Below are 13,751 nucleotides of genomic sequence, written 5' to 3'. Positions count from 1 at the left end.
TTTAATAACTCATAAAATAATAAAGATAGATTTAAATTAATAACATAAATGGTTAAATAGACTCAAAAAGTTTCATGACCCTTGTCAATGAACTTCCACGTGTGCCCCCTTCGTCGCACGGAGAATATCAAGTCGATAGTCAATTTCACGCCAGGTAGCGACAAGCATGTCTGCATCCACAGAGCCATTTGCGCACATTATGGCGATTAACAATGCCAGAAACATGAAAGGATGCTTCATCGGAGAACATTATGCTCTTCAGAAAATCAGCAGCATCTTCTATCCTCCTTAGCATATCTGTTGCAAAGGCCATCCTCCTAGGCCTATCGTTCGGTTCCAAAACTTGAACAATTTGAACTTTGTATGCATGCAGTCTTAATTTTTTCTTAATAACCTTGTACACCGTCGAAATTGGGATATCCAATTCTGTTGCCGCTGATCTTACAGATATTCTAGGATTGTGTAAAAATGTCTCTCTGACACGCTCAACATCAAAATCACTTGTGCAAGGACGTCTGGAACGTTTCTTATCTTCGATACTTCCAATTTCTAGAAAATTCTTTTTCCACCGCAAGATGCTGTTTTTGGATGGAGGATCTTTTTGGTAAATTCTTCTGAAATTTCTCTGTGCTTGCACTATCGATTTCATTTCTATGAACCACCATAAAATCTGTGCTTTCTCTTGTGGTGTATGCATTCTCCTTAATATCCGCTCGAATAAAACATCACATACAAAAGTACTACATAGAACAAACACATCAAAAGTAAACATAACATTGCAATAGTTGCCAAAAACAAAAGAGAGAAAAATGCAATTAATAATCAGACAATATTTAGAAAAGTACAGATATTTAGACTGGAAAATGAAATTATCTGAAATTAACCACACGCGCAGACGATATTTACAAAAGTAAAAATATTCAAACCTGAAAAGGAAAATATATGAGTTATTCCATCAATAAATGCCATAAGTTTGTTTATATCTTTATTATTTTATGAGTTATTAAACATCAAAATGGGTCCGGGACTTTATAAACACTCTGTATAATGCTTTTCTGCAACAACAATCTCAAATATTATTGCAAAAAATTGATTTCTTTTTAGTTATAATATGAAAAAAAGATTACTTTTTATGATATTAATGTGTTGCAATGAAATTTGTTTTTATCGTTTTATCATATATTTGTTAGCGCGATTTTCTGTTTTTCTAGAAAGCTAAATAAGGAAAATAATATTTATTATCTATAAATTTTATCTGAGAAAAGATCTGAGAGATCACTCCACATTTTTTTTTTGGGGGGGGGGGGAGAAAATAAATAGATAATCGGACACGAATCACATACTGATTACGTATGAATATTTTCCCATTTTACTTCATCTCATATCCATCAGCACCATCCCACAAAATTTTGAGATACCAGTAAATTATCATCCTACGCAACAACGCAAGTACCACAAAAATTTACCAGATGACTCTATACGACATTTTTAGAATGAGAACAGATAGACAAAGACTCCGATAGTTAGTAATAAAAAAATTGTTTCCGTATCTGTAAAATCGCTTTTTTTAGTAAAGATATCTATATAGATAAACCTAGAAAACAAAACCTTATCTAAATATGAAATTTGATTGAAATCGTTAGTGCCATTTCCGAGGTACACTGTGTGTGTGTGTGTGTGTGTGTGTGTGTGTGTGTGTGTGTGTGTGTGTGTGTGTGTGTGTGTGTGTGTGTGTGTGTGTGTGTGTGTGCGTGTGTGTGTGTGTGTGTGTGTGTGTGTGTGTGCGCGTGTGTGTGTGTGTGTGTAAAAATTCTCTTTTTTGGGAATCATAAACATAAGATTTGTATAAGAAATTTAAATTTCAATTAATTACAACTCGATGCCCCAACTAGTTATAAAAATTAGTCTACATGAGTTTTACACTGCTCGGCCTCAGTATATTGAGATATGATGGTTTATTATATTAACGGAATTCTACAAGAAAAGAGAATATATATATAAGTGATATTTTCTATTAATCAAAGTGACCATGCAGCATCTAAGTAAAATTTAAGTTCAATCAACTTGGAAGTTTAGTTTAATTCCAGCATATGGAGCTAGGCTGATGCCTACAGGTTTTTTTCTACAAACACTTCCTCATATTTGTATCTTTCTTGGACAAAAATCAGAAATATGACCTACTGTGAACAATTCGGTTTAAGGTGTACGTACACACTTGAAGATTTTTTTTAAATTTTAACTTTAAAATACAGTTTTTTCACAGTAGGTTGTTAATATATGTTTAAACTCATTTCAGTGAGAAAAAACCATATTGCACTCATTATTAATTAATTAAATAATATTTAATGAGCTAATTAGCCTATTTTTTGAAACATGATATCTTAAATTCTAATCTGTACAGACACACAATTCTAGTTGGAAATTATGCCTAATATTAGTCTTCATGTTATCTGCCTCAAACAAGTTATAAAAATAAATAGTTTTTTTTAAACAATTTTTTCATCAACGATGAATAGAAAAAGCGAGATTTTTTCTGTCATTTAAACATTTATTAAAAATTTATTTCCATAAATATACTTTTGATGGAGGCACAAAACATCCGCTATTTCATACAGATTATTTTGATGTATAAATAACTGTGTTTGGTTCATTTCTTGTTGAGTTATGATTGTTTGAATGAAGCAACATAGTGGAAAAATACCATTTTTCATAAAATGAGTTTTAAAAACACCGTAACTAGAGTTTTTAATGAAAGCACCTCAAGAAAAATAATTATAAATCAAGAAATATTTTGAATACTGACAACATCTCGTTTTTCGTTTGAAAGCTAAAGGATCAAAGAACATTATTAAGCAATAAAAAAATATTCGATATTTTGAACAATTTTCGAAGTTTCAAGTGTGTATATACACCTTAATTGCATATCCTAAACTACACATCGATCTACCCATTTCTTAATAATGCTGATTAAAACCCCCGCCACAGAATAAAATTAATAATCTTCTTCCCCCAATTCATTTCGTTCAGTCGACCTTGTCATATCTCAACACACTACATCATTGATTAAAAATTTTGAAAACTATACAAGCTGTTTTAGATAGAATGAAAAGACTTTCTACGAATTAACTTACAGTCATTTTGTGAAAAGTAATTTTTGTTTAAAATATTTATGTTCCTTTGATCTCTTCTAAAAATGCTTGTTTCTGAAAGTTATAATAATTCTGAAACGTTGAGTAAGTGAATGAGTTCTTTATAAATTATTTTCTTTTAATTGAATCTGGAACAACTCAGCAAAATTTTTATTTGGTTGTATTATACGAAAAAAAATTTAGAGAAAAAAATATTTCTATAAATATTTCCACAAAATAGTTGAAATGTATAAATTTATTTCATTTAATGTAATAAATAGAAGTAATAATATTTGAAAATATTTTAGGCATAAAATAATACATAATAAGATATAATTACTTCTCTCCTACTTTACAATAAAGCTCTACAATCTGCTATTTCAATTTTTCAAATAAATATTTATTTTCGCCGACTCAAAGTTGCAAAGGAAGCTTTTAAAGCAAAGAAAATCCTTACTTTTCTGCTTCCGTGGGTCGTTGGCGACAGTTAAATTATTTTCGCCAAATCGCCAACAAAAAAAAAAAAAATTCGCCAGAAAAAAGAGAGCCCAAAAATTATCTGAAAACACAGACAGGAAACACTTTGTGTATATTAATTCGAGGCATTCAAATGGGATTTAATTTCGAAAAGATTCATTAAATTCCCATAAAGCAGCTGACAGCCAAAAGTTTAATTAAAACTACATCCAATCAGTAGGTCTTTATGTCGTGTCAAGACAGGAACTAGACAGCATACGAAAAAACTATGGGTGGTCTGAACGATAAAATGTGAAATGTCAATGTGGTATAGGAGCAAATAAATATCGTCGTATTTTCTAAATCGATAGATAAACTATTACGTAGTAGAAGCTACAACATCCCTATTGGTGACATTTGAGAAATGTCGAGAGAATGTCAATGAAGATAACTCGTCATCGATTGCATTAAATTGATTTGCAATAAAAGAAAACGCACAATGCGAAATCTAAGTATAATAATACTAAGCACGTGAAATTCGAGGTCTGTGAGCATTTTAACATTCGCTCGAATCGAGAGATATTAAATTCTGAGATGTAACGCATGAAGTATTGATGCAGAAATTATGCTTAAAAATTGAAAACAAAATGGATACAATTATAGCTGATACAATATTCCGACAAAAAGAAATATTTTTTATTGCCTGTTAAAATTCGCTCTAAAATACATGATACTATTTTCTTCATTTCAAGACAACTTTTCAAACGTCAAAATAAATAGGCTTGCTTCCAAAATAATCAACACGTACAAAACTGTACAGAACCGTAGTGTCCAGAAGATAAGATCCCAATTGCTGGGTCACAGTTTTAAAGCAGGTTACACGCAAAAGTCGATAAAACTAGACTATTGTGCGTTAGATTTGTCGATGTGCGTCAAGCATTTTCTGGATGGAATGGCACCGAAATTTGGAGAGTGGGGTACGAACTCTGCGTCCTGTGCATTGTTTGATCACGATTCAGAATTATGAGATCTATTATTAAATATCCTTCATGTTACTTTGAAACTGAATGTTAAAATAAATAAACTAGATTCAAAATAATATCCTAAAAGACTGAACTTCTTATTTTACTGAAATATTATTGTGAGAAATTCATACTTTCACAATAGACTTAAATGCATAAAATTAATAGGGCTAGAAAAATTGTTATAAGACCAAAATACACTAGTACATTATTCGAAATCTAATTAGTTGGGACAAATGTATAAGTTTCATTGAGGTAGTTGGCAATTATGAAAAAGTGTTTCGAGTTATAAGATTTGTCTGGAAAAAAAACAGAACTTTTATAATAAAACAATGATAATTTAGAGTAATTCAGTCTTCTTCAAAAAATTCATCATCCTCCATTTATACATTGCTTCCAATTTGTCTTACAAGAAATCGCAATTGGAAATTCTAATAAATCTCACGATGAATTATCTTTATTCTCTTTTTGTTTCAAATCATTGATTTTTTTAAAAAAAAGGGATTTCAATAATGGAAAAAATAAATAAATTTCACAGAATTAAATCTAAAGAGCTGTGATAAGTTTTAATGTCTTTTAGAACATTTCAGATCCGCATTATGGGCGATCTAAATTTTTTTAATTATGACATCATCTAAATCTCACTCATCATAATTAAAAAGACATAAATTTATTGGCAGTACAATCTATTTTCTTTGAAAATTATATGAAAGGTAGTTTTGCTGTTAGCTGGAACTTCTGCAGTATTGTTAACATTGTAACAATGATTTGTAGGAATCGCACTTTCTCGCTGTTGAAGGTCATCCAATCTTCAGATCGTCTATTTGTGTATTTTCTGTTGAATTTGAAACGTCTGCATTCCCTAATAATATTAAAAAAAAGCAACATCTAATACGTTCGATCTTTTGCCAATTTGCAGCAAAATTTTACAAAAGTATATTGCTCTATCAGATTTGAAATATGACTTCACCGTACCATTCATTAAAAAAAGTCAAAACAATGTAGCGATATCGTAAAAAATGTGCTCATAGAAAGTTAAAAACGCTACAGATGATCATCAACTGTATATAATGTCATTCGTTAACTTACCAATTGGATCGATAAGTTAATCAGTTAAAGCTCGAATTTAAAAGCTCGGTTTATTAATTCTTATAGACAGATCTCGTATTCGTTTTTAAAAATTTTGCCTAAACCTTAACTAGACTAAAAGTTAAAATATTTCAAACACAAGTTTGAACCACCGAAGGTGAGCTTTCCAAAACTTTCTAGCATATTCTCTAGTAAAGGCGTTATACTAGAGAACACCTTGCATGGTGGCATTGGCGTACAATAGCTACAAAATACTGACCTTTGGCGTGAATTCAGAATTTTTTCTGAATCTTCATCTTTGGTGGTTTATTAGACGATTAAGCCCTAGCATGCAGTTATCCGAAAATGGCATCCAAAAATCGAATCTGTATGTGAGATGCATTTTTGACACCGCCTGAAATAAAAATTTGTCGCAAAACAACACCTGTGGTCACAAAATCCCAATACCAAATTTAATATATTTAACTCATTGCGTTCCTGAAATTGCAGGCCGATAAATGATCAATCTCTCATTGGATTTGGCTCGAAATTTGAAGAGTGTTTGCACTATAGATACTAAATATGTGTGCCGAACTTTATCTATCTAGCTCTCTTCATTTTGTAGTTATCATGTTAACTTATATTCAAACAGCAAGACAGACAGACAGATTTCATCTGAACGTGTTTTGCTCACAATTTGATAGAAATCTACAAATTTTGTGTGAAGAACATATACCAAATTTCATCCGTCTAGCTCAAAGTATTTTTGAGTTATCTTTGTCACAACAGGCGGACATTTTCCAAAAACGTGTTTTACGAACTTAGGGAGGTCTAAACTTTGGAGATTTGTCAAAAACTCGAATTTGAATTTTTTGACGATTACTATATTTTCTTTATACACGTATACGAGAAAGTGAAAAAACATGAAAATTTTTCAAATATATGCATTTTTTAATTAAAAATGCAATTTTTTTCAAAACATAAAAGTGTGCCATGTTTTGTCTTATTTAAAACTTTTTTTCCTTTTTATGTGAGTTTTTTATTCTTCAATAAATTTTCTTTTTTTGCAGCTAAGTCCAATGAGGATCTTAAACATGCACATTAAACATAAACATCTTCAATGATATAAAATATATCATTGAAACTTCTTATATAGAAAAAAAGAACCTAATTGATTCAAAATGTTTTTCAAAGTATTATCAATTATTATCCATTATATTTTTGGAAATTGATTTTTCCAAAGATTTGTGATTTATTGATTAACTTCATTAAATTTACAGAAATTTTGCAGAATTCATTTTTTAGAAGAACAGTATTACTTTCCCCATACTTTCACTCATTAGCCTGCATATTGCACACTATAAGTGTAAATAATAAAAACAATTTTCGGAACTTTTCTGGCGGTTTGAAAAGCCTTTAACCATTTTTGTCATTACAGCTAAATTTCCCTGAAATTAGATTGGAATTTATTTTAACGATTTTCATTAAACTTTATTGTGCGAAATATAATTGCCTTCATTCCCTTCAAAACGCTACACCAATCTATTGCGAAAGCACCTATTAACTTTTGCAGCTGATATAAAAAGAAATCGTTTACCAAGTTTAATAAGTAAAAAAAAGATGCAACAGGTGTTATAAACGGTAGAACACTCTACTATTCATTATAAAAACCTTTTTATTCGTTTAATGAGAAATCCGGGCAAAAAAAAGAAAAAGAAAGAAATTCAATGTTTTGAGGAAATGGGAGCGACAAAATAAATCATCATAAAAGGTCGGAGCGGAAAAATCAGGTTTACGGTTATTTCGTTTTCTCTTGCGTGATATCGCAGTAAACCATGAAATACATAAATGCAAATCAGATAAATGCACATGTTTCTGACATATAAAAATAGAAAAATCTAGAATATTAATTATTGTTTTAAATGTTTCTGTAATAAGAGATATCTAGAAACGTTTATTATACATTTAGTAAAATAAAGGCTATGGCGCTCATTTTAATTTTATGTATTTACATTTCCATTTTATGCACATTTTTAATTAAATTCAATTTTATTCACACCAAATGAAAATATTTTTAATATTTAAATCTGTATTTATATTAAAGCAATCCATTTAAATGCTAAAAATGATTTAGATGCATTTAAATATATCAGAACCTTCTCTGTTCTTGTAAAGATGGAAATAGCAATAAAAGTTCAAAATAAAATGGGTCATCTAATCAGAAATTTAATTAATTCACGGTTTAAGGGGTTAAACATGCTCTAAACTCTGAGAAAGTATTTCTCATACAATTAGGGACTTAATAAATCGTGTTTAACGGACGAAATAGATTTATAGACAAATAGCAGACATAAGTTTAAAATACTTCCCCTTCCTTAAAATATTCTGTCAAATTGGTAAAAAAAAAAAGATGAAAGATAATATTCCATACGGTTAGAAAACAGAAGAAAGCATAGAAAAGCATTTAAAATACAGGGTGTTCATTAATTATTGTCGGGGTTTCCGTACCTCATAACTTTCGAATAAAAAATATTACGCAAAAACCGATTACGTATTCGTAAATTACAACTCAAAGAATTTTATTAATGATATTAAAGTGTAAAGCTTGCACAATTTGCACTTTGTAGGCATTCAGCTGAAGGCTATTCTTTGAGTTGTAATTTACGTATTCATAATTCTTTGAGTTGAAATTTACGTATTCATAATTCTTGGAGTTGAAATTTACGTATTCATAATTCTTGGAGTTGAAATTTACGTATTCATAATTCTTGGAGTTGAAATTTACGTATTCATAATTCTTTGAGTTGAAATTTACGTATTCATAATTCTTTGAGTTGAAATTTACGTACTCATAATTCTTTGAGTTGAAATTTACGTACTCATAATTCTTTGAGTTGTAATTTACGAATACATAATCGCCTTCAACTGAATGCCTACAAAATGAAAATTGTGCAAGCTTTACACTTTAATATCATTAATAAAATTCTTTGAGTTGTAATTTACGAATACGTAATCGGTTTTTGCGTAATATTTTTTATTCGAAAGTTATGAGGTACGGAAACCCCGACAATAATTAATGAACACCCTGTATATGATAGAATCAACACTAGCATGAAGTTATCGGTAGATAGCTCGCCATGTGATATTTATAGCTATTGTAAATATGTTTTATACACTATATTACGCGTTTTTTATAATTATAAATTTATAATATGTTCATTTCGCTTGAAAAAAATTATCTGGAACTTATATCAAATCCACTCATTATAAGTTTATTTTAATATCTGTTTTCCAGTTCTCTATATATTTAAATTCATTCAAAGACTACAGACAGATAGAAATAGATTCCTAAAAGTTCGTTGACATTATTTCAAAGAATAAAATTTCCTCTGTAACATTTTGCCGCTTCTGTTTCATACTTTGTTCATTATCATGTTCCTCAAGCAAGTTTTTAAAACTTTAGTTGGTTAATTTAGCAACTTGATTAGGATGCCGCTCTAATTCACAGCTGGGGATGCACTTCTTAATTACTGACCTTGGTCAAAAGACCATGACATTTTGATGATGATGCTACAAAAGGATACTCTGTAATGAATCCCATTAAATCAGTATAACGGCATCAGCAAATTCTTATTAGCGCTTTCTTAAGAAGGGGAAAAAACTACTGTGTAAAGTAAACGGAACGCATTTGACACATGTATTTGCATATACATTACGATATATTTGTAGCATGTTCTGAATAGCATTTACTCACAGTATTAATTTACATTTTGAAATGAATAAGAGAAGGGAAAAAATTGCGAAAAGATTTTAAAAAAGAATTAATAAAACTAAATTAAAACCATGTTTTTTTTTTTTTTTTTTTTTTTTTTTGCTCCCACTTATATGAATATATTTTTATAGACTAAGCTCAAGGATCTGATTTAAGAAAAAACAACGATTTACTTAGTCATGTAAATAAATCATGAAAAATCATTTAAAAGGAAAAGATAATTTTAAGCTAGTCGCAGGCAAGATTGTAGGATTTGTATTTTTTTTTTTTTTTCGTAACTATTTATACAGCAAGAAAATATATGTTCCTTATTTACATATAAAAACAGCACGAGTCAAAAATACAAAAAATAATGTCATAAATTATTAAAATTAAATTGCCCGTTTTCAAATTCTACGAATTTATTAATGTAAATTTGTTTGTAAAAAAGAAATATTGTTAAATTCTTGTTATATTGTTTATCAACGGAACAAGAAAAAAAAATGATCTGATTCATCGTTGAAAAGTTGCAAGATCTGAAACGGAAATTAGTAATAATAATTTAATATAAATCATCTTAGTCAGCTTTGTAATAGCATCATTACAAAGCTGAATTACAAAAATTTAGTAACTTTTTCATTTAATTAATCAAATATTCATGTTTTCAAATTTTACTCGATCTGGATCAAACATTCTCTTCAAAAAGTGCAACTTTGGTGCAATTTCAGGGATATGACATATTATTTCAAATAGTTTATTTTCATTATAACATATTATTTCAAAGATTAAAAACTTTTTTTTAAATTGTTGAAATATATCAATGTTTTCCCATAGAAAAAAATTCAAGATCCTAAATATGCCTCAAAAATTAAATGCCCTGCTATTTAACTCATCATGAGTTAAAAATCATACAAAACAGAAACTATTCTAGTTCTTTCAATACGAGTTTTGTCTATGACAGAAACCAAAAAAAAGTTAATTTTCTCCGATTTAAAATTTTCAAATGTGAAAAAGAAGTCACAAATTATAATTTTTTTAAAAAACAGTACATATATTGAAAAGCTGTAAAATCATAAAAGCATTTGAAATTAATTTCATTTATTTTGAAATCTTTCAGATTGTCTTTTTATCTAAAAAAGAGTTTTAATATTGGATAAATGCTATACCATTTACTGAAAATTTGTTTTGTAGTCAAAAATTTGAGACCCTTAAAATTCTCACACTAAAAGCACTTAGAAAATTTGTAAATAACATTTTTTTCCAACTAAATAGATTAGTAGTTTGATAAAAAACACATTCTGCCTATAATCTCAAAAACAAGACTGTTATATTCCAAAACGAAAAAAAAGGACACACGAAAGTATTCGCTTTTCCCAGTAACGTACTAATGTTATAAACTAAACAATCCATCAGCAACAAGCTTTCTTTCCGAATTTAACCACCCGTTGAATAAAATGTTCTCACTTCTGAAACTGCCAAAAAGACTTACCTCATCTTGAATATCTTCCAAAAAGATTTCTTCGCTCGATTCTACTCTTTTGGCTCTACTCCTAGGCGGCTTGCCTACACCAGCATCTCGAAACAGTCCAGAAGTGGACAATTCGGACCAGCTTTGATGATGAACTTTTCTTTCAGCACCAATACCATTATCATCTAGAATAGGCATTGAGCTATGGGGTACACAGGCCACCGTAGTTCTTCGCCCTCTTCTATCATATCTTTTAGAAGAGCCATCTGCTGTCAGCATCCTTTTGGACATGTCCACTGCCAAAGTTGACCTTTCATAATCGTTATCAAATCGGTGATTTTCAATCATTTCCACTGAATCTGACGGGTACACTGAACTATTGTTTCGCATTTTCACTAGTTGTTCGTTAGAAAACTGTTTACATTAAATAAGTAATAAAAACTTTCCAGTATTCTTTTCTTTTATCAAAGAAAGAGATCTAGAATGTTCTTGATTTTTACCGGAATGTATAAAATACAGATCTAAGAGTAGTTCTATTCTCATCAAGTTGAAAAATAATCAGAATAATATTCTCAAGAATGAAAGGTGAAGTAGTTTGCAGTTATTAAAAATAATTGTTCAAATATGTTCAAAGCGGAATGTTTATCTTCTACAGCAAATGTTTGAACAAAAAAATATAGTTGCTATACACGTGTCACTAAAATGCTAATATATGAATATAATTCAAAGTCAGCGCTGAACTACCTGATTTCTGTTTATAGTATTAATGTCCGTTTAAACTATTTTAGTTTAAACTACGAAATACTATTAAATATACTATTTTTTCAAATAAACAAATACGTATTGTGATTTAAGAAAAATAGCTCTCAGTACATGAAATACTTTTCAATACTGCAACGGTCGTTCAATATAAGCTAATATCTAAAGCAAATATTTGTACTTTAAGCACTTAAGTTTCTTCAAAAATGATTGGCCAGTGTTTTCGAATATCAATAATATATACACATAAGATTTGTTTCAACATTTATATAATTCTCAATAGAAGCATAATTAGAAATAGTCCGAGAAAATTTAGTATTTCTTCAGGATATTTGGCACGCTGTTGTTTAAATCAGTTTATTAGCTGTAAGTGAGTCAAAATTTTATATGCTATTTTTATTTCACAATTTTTGGCCTTCAGTCGATCACTAAATGGAAGAATCCATTGAGCATAAGAAATTTACATCACTTGTTTTTCATAAATCTATTTTCTTTTATATAATATACTCCAATTATTTACATCCGGAATACATCTTTTCTATAAGTTGTACATCTTTTTGATACATATATATTTCAGCATTAATATATAATATTTTTTCTTCATAATAATTTCTATCGAATTTTTGTTAATACTGATTGATTATTAGAGAAATTTATAAATGCTTAAGTGGTAATTCTAAAAGGTAAAAATATTACTAATATTTTCATACAATGAAATTAGCAATTGAAATACTTATAATCTCTCTGAACGTAATGAATATACAAGTACGTGCAATTAAAGACAAAAATCTTTTATATTTTTTTCCTATAATTTTCTAAAACTATAAATGTCTACTAACTGCTACGAAAATAAGAAAATAGTCATCTAACTTCTTGCCTTAACAACATTTAGCTAGTTAAGAGTTTCTAGACACAATTCATTCTCTCCTTCTTTCGACATTCCTAAATTGCGAATCCATTTTTAAAACATATCATAAAGTATAAACAAGCTGCTTTCCTACTGAAAAGTTGAACTTGCATTCCTAAATCTTTAACACCTGAACCAAATACGTAAAAGAAATAAACAATGTAAACATAAAATACCTTTAGCTTTACATTTCCACAGTATTTAAAATTAGAATTCCATGAAGTCCGATTCTAATAGAAAAAATCCAAAGTTATTCCAGAAAATTATTCGTTTATACATGATCAAATATTTCAAACGTTTCAGCAGACGATAATCGGCAGAATCAAATTATCATTTTCAGTTGGATTAATTCAACGTTTAATTAACGCGGGAAGAAAAATAGGACATAAAATTGTTCGATAATATAAATATTCTTTTTTCACAAGTCACAATTAGGGAGCGAAGGCCCACGTGTTTTTCCTACTTTTCTTACCGTGCTTTTAATCCAATTCTTCCGTCTGTTATCGCGAAACTCTTCTCGCGATCTGCAGACCTGTTCAGCATCTGAAAGAGATTCGCTCCAAGCGAATCCTTGCCCTAGCATGCGCGCGATCGATGTTTACGAAATCTCGTGACGTCATGCAGCTGATCAGCAACATATGCTGTCATTCAAAAAACCGCTCGGATGTTATATAACGATGATAAAAACAAACATAAAGTTTAGTTTCATGAAAAAAGAAGATAATGATATTTGATACAGCTATATTTTAGATGATGAGAGAAATTTAGAACTTTTTTGGGAGATTCTTCGAATGGGGAGAACAGCTAGAACAGACAGAGGTCAAATTGTTTTGTTTGTTGGCTGCGGCAGAATGACTAAGAAATTCTTCGAACCATTTGTAAAAACAATATTATAACTTTTTCAAATTATATAGATGAAGTAAAATTAATACAGTATTTGATAAATCAAAGGACCTAATATATAATCAAGGTAGAATATTTAAATTAAAAATAAGAAAGAATTAAGAATAAGAATTAAAACAAATAAAGAATAAAGAAATAAAAAGAATTATCATATTAATTATATTTATTATTTTAATTCTTCTCATTTTTATAAACATATTTTTTGTTTGCTTAATAAAACTTTTGCTTTCTTCTTTTTTTTTTTCATATGCTAGGTACACATCAGCAAATTATTATAATACTAAAAATT

At 29.2% G+C, this 13,751-nt stretch overlaps 1 protein-coding gene across 2 annotated transcripts in view; it reads right to left on the bottom strand.

Annotated features, from left to right (window-relative positions):
* Positions 1 to 12,190, bottom strand: part of LOC129968728 (anoctamin-4-like) — a 255,838-nt gene extending 243,648 nt beyond the window's left edge. For both annotated transcript variants that reach the window (XM_056082911.1, XM_056082912.1), the window contains exon 1: positions 10,915 to 12,190. In XM_056082911.1, coding sequence (XP_055938886.1) covers positions 10,915 to 11,283 — 369 coding nt within the window. In that variant the 5' untranslated portion in view covers positions 11,284 to 12,190. The remainder of the gene's footprint in view (positions 1 to 10,914) is intronic.
* Between the last annotated feature and the right edge of the window lie 1,561 nt (positions 12,191 to 13,751).

The sequence above is a fragment of the Argiope bruennichi genome, chromosome 5, assembly GCF_947563725.1.
Source record: "Argiope bruennichi chromosome 5, qqArgBrue1.1, whole genome shotgun sequence".
NCBI classification, from domain to species: domain Eukaryota; kingdom Metazoa; phylum Arthropoda; class Arachnida; order Araneae; family Araneidae; genus Argiope; species Argiope bruennichi.
The sequence above is the reverse complement of the archived record's forward strand: the minus strand, read 5'-3'. Positions and strand labels throughout refer to the sequence as shown.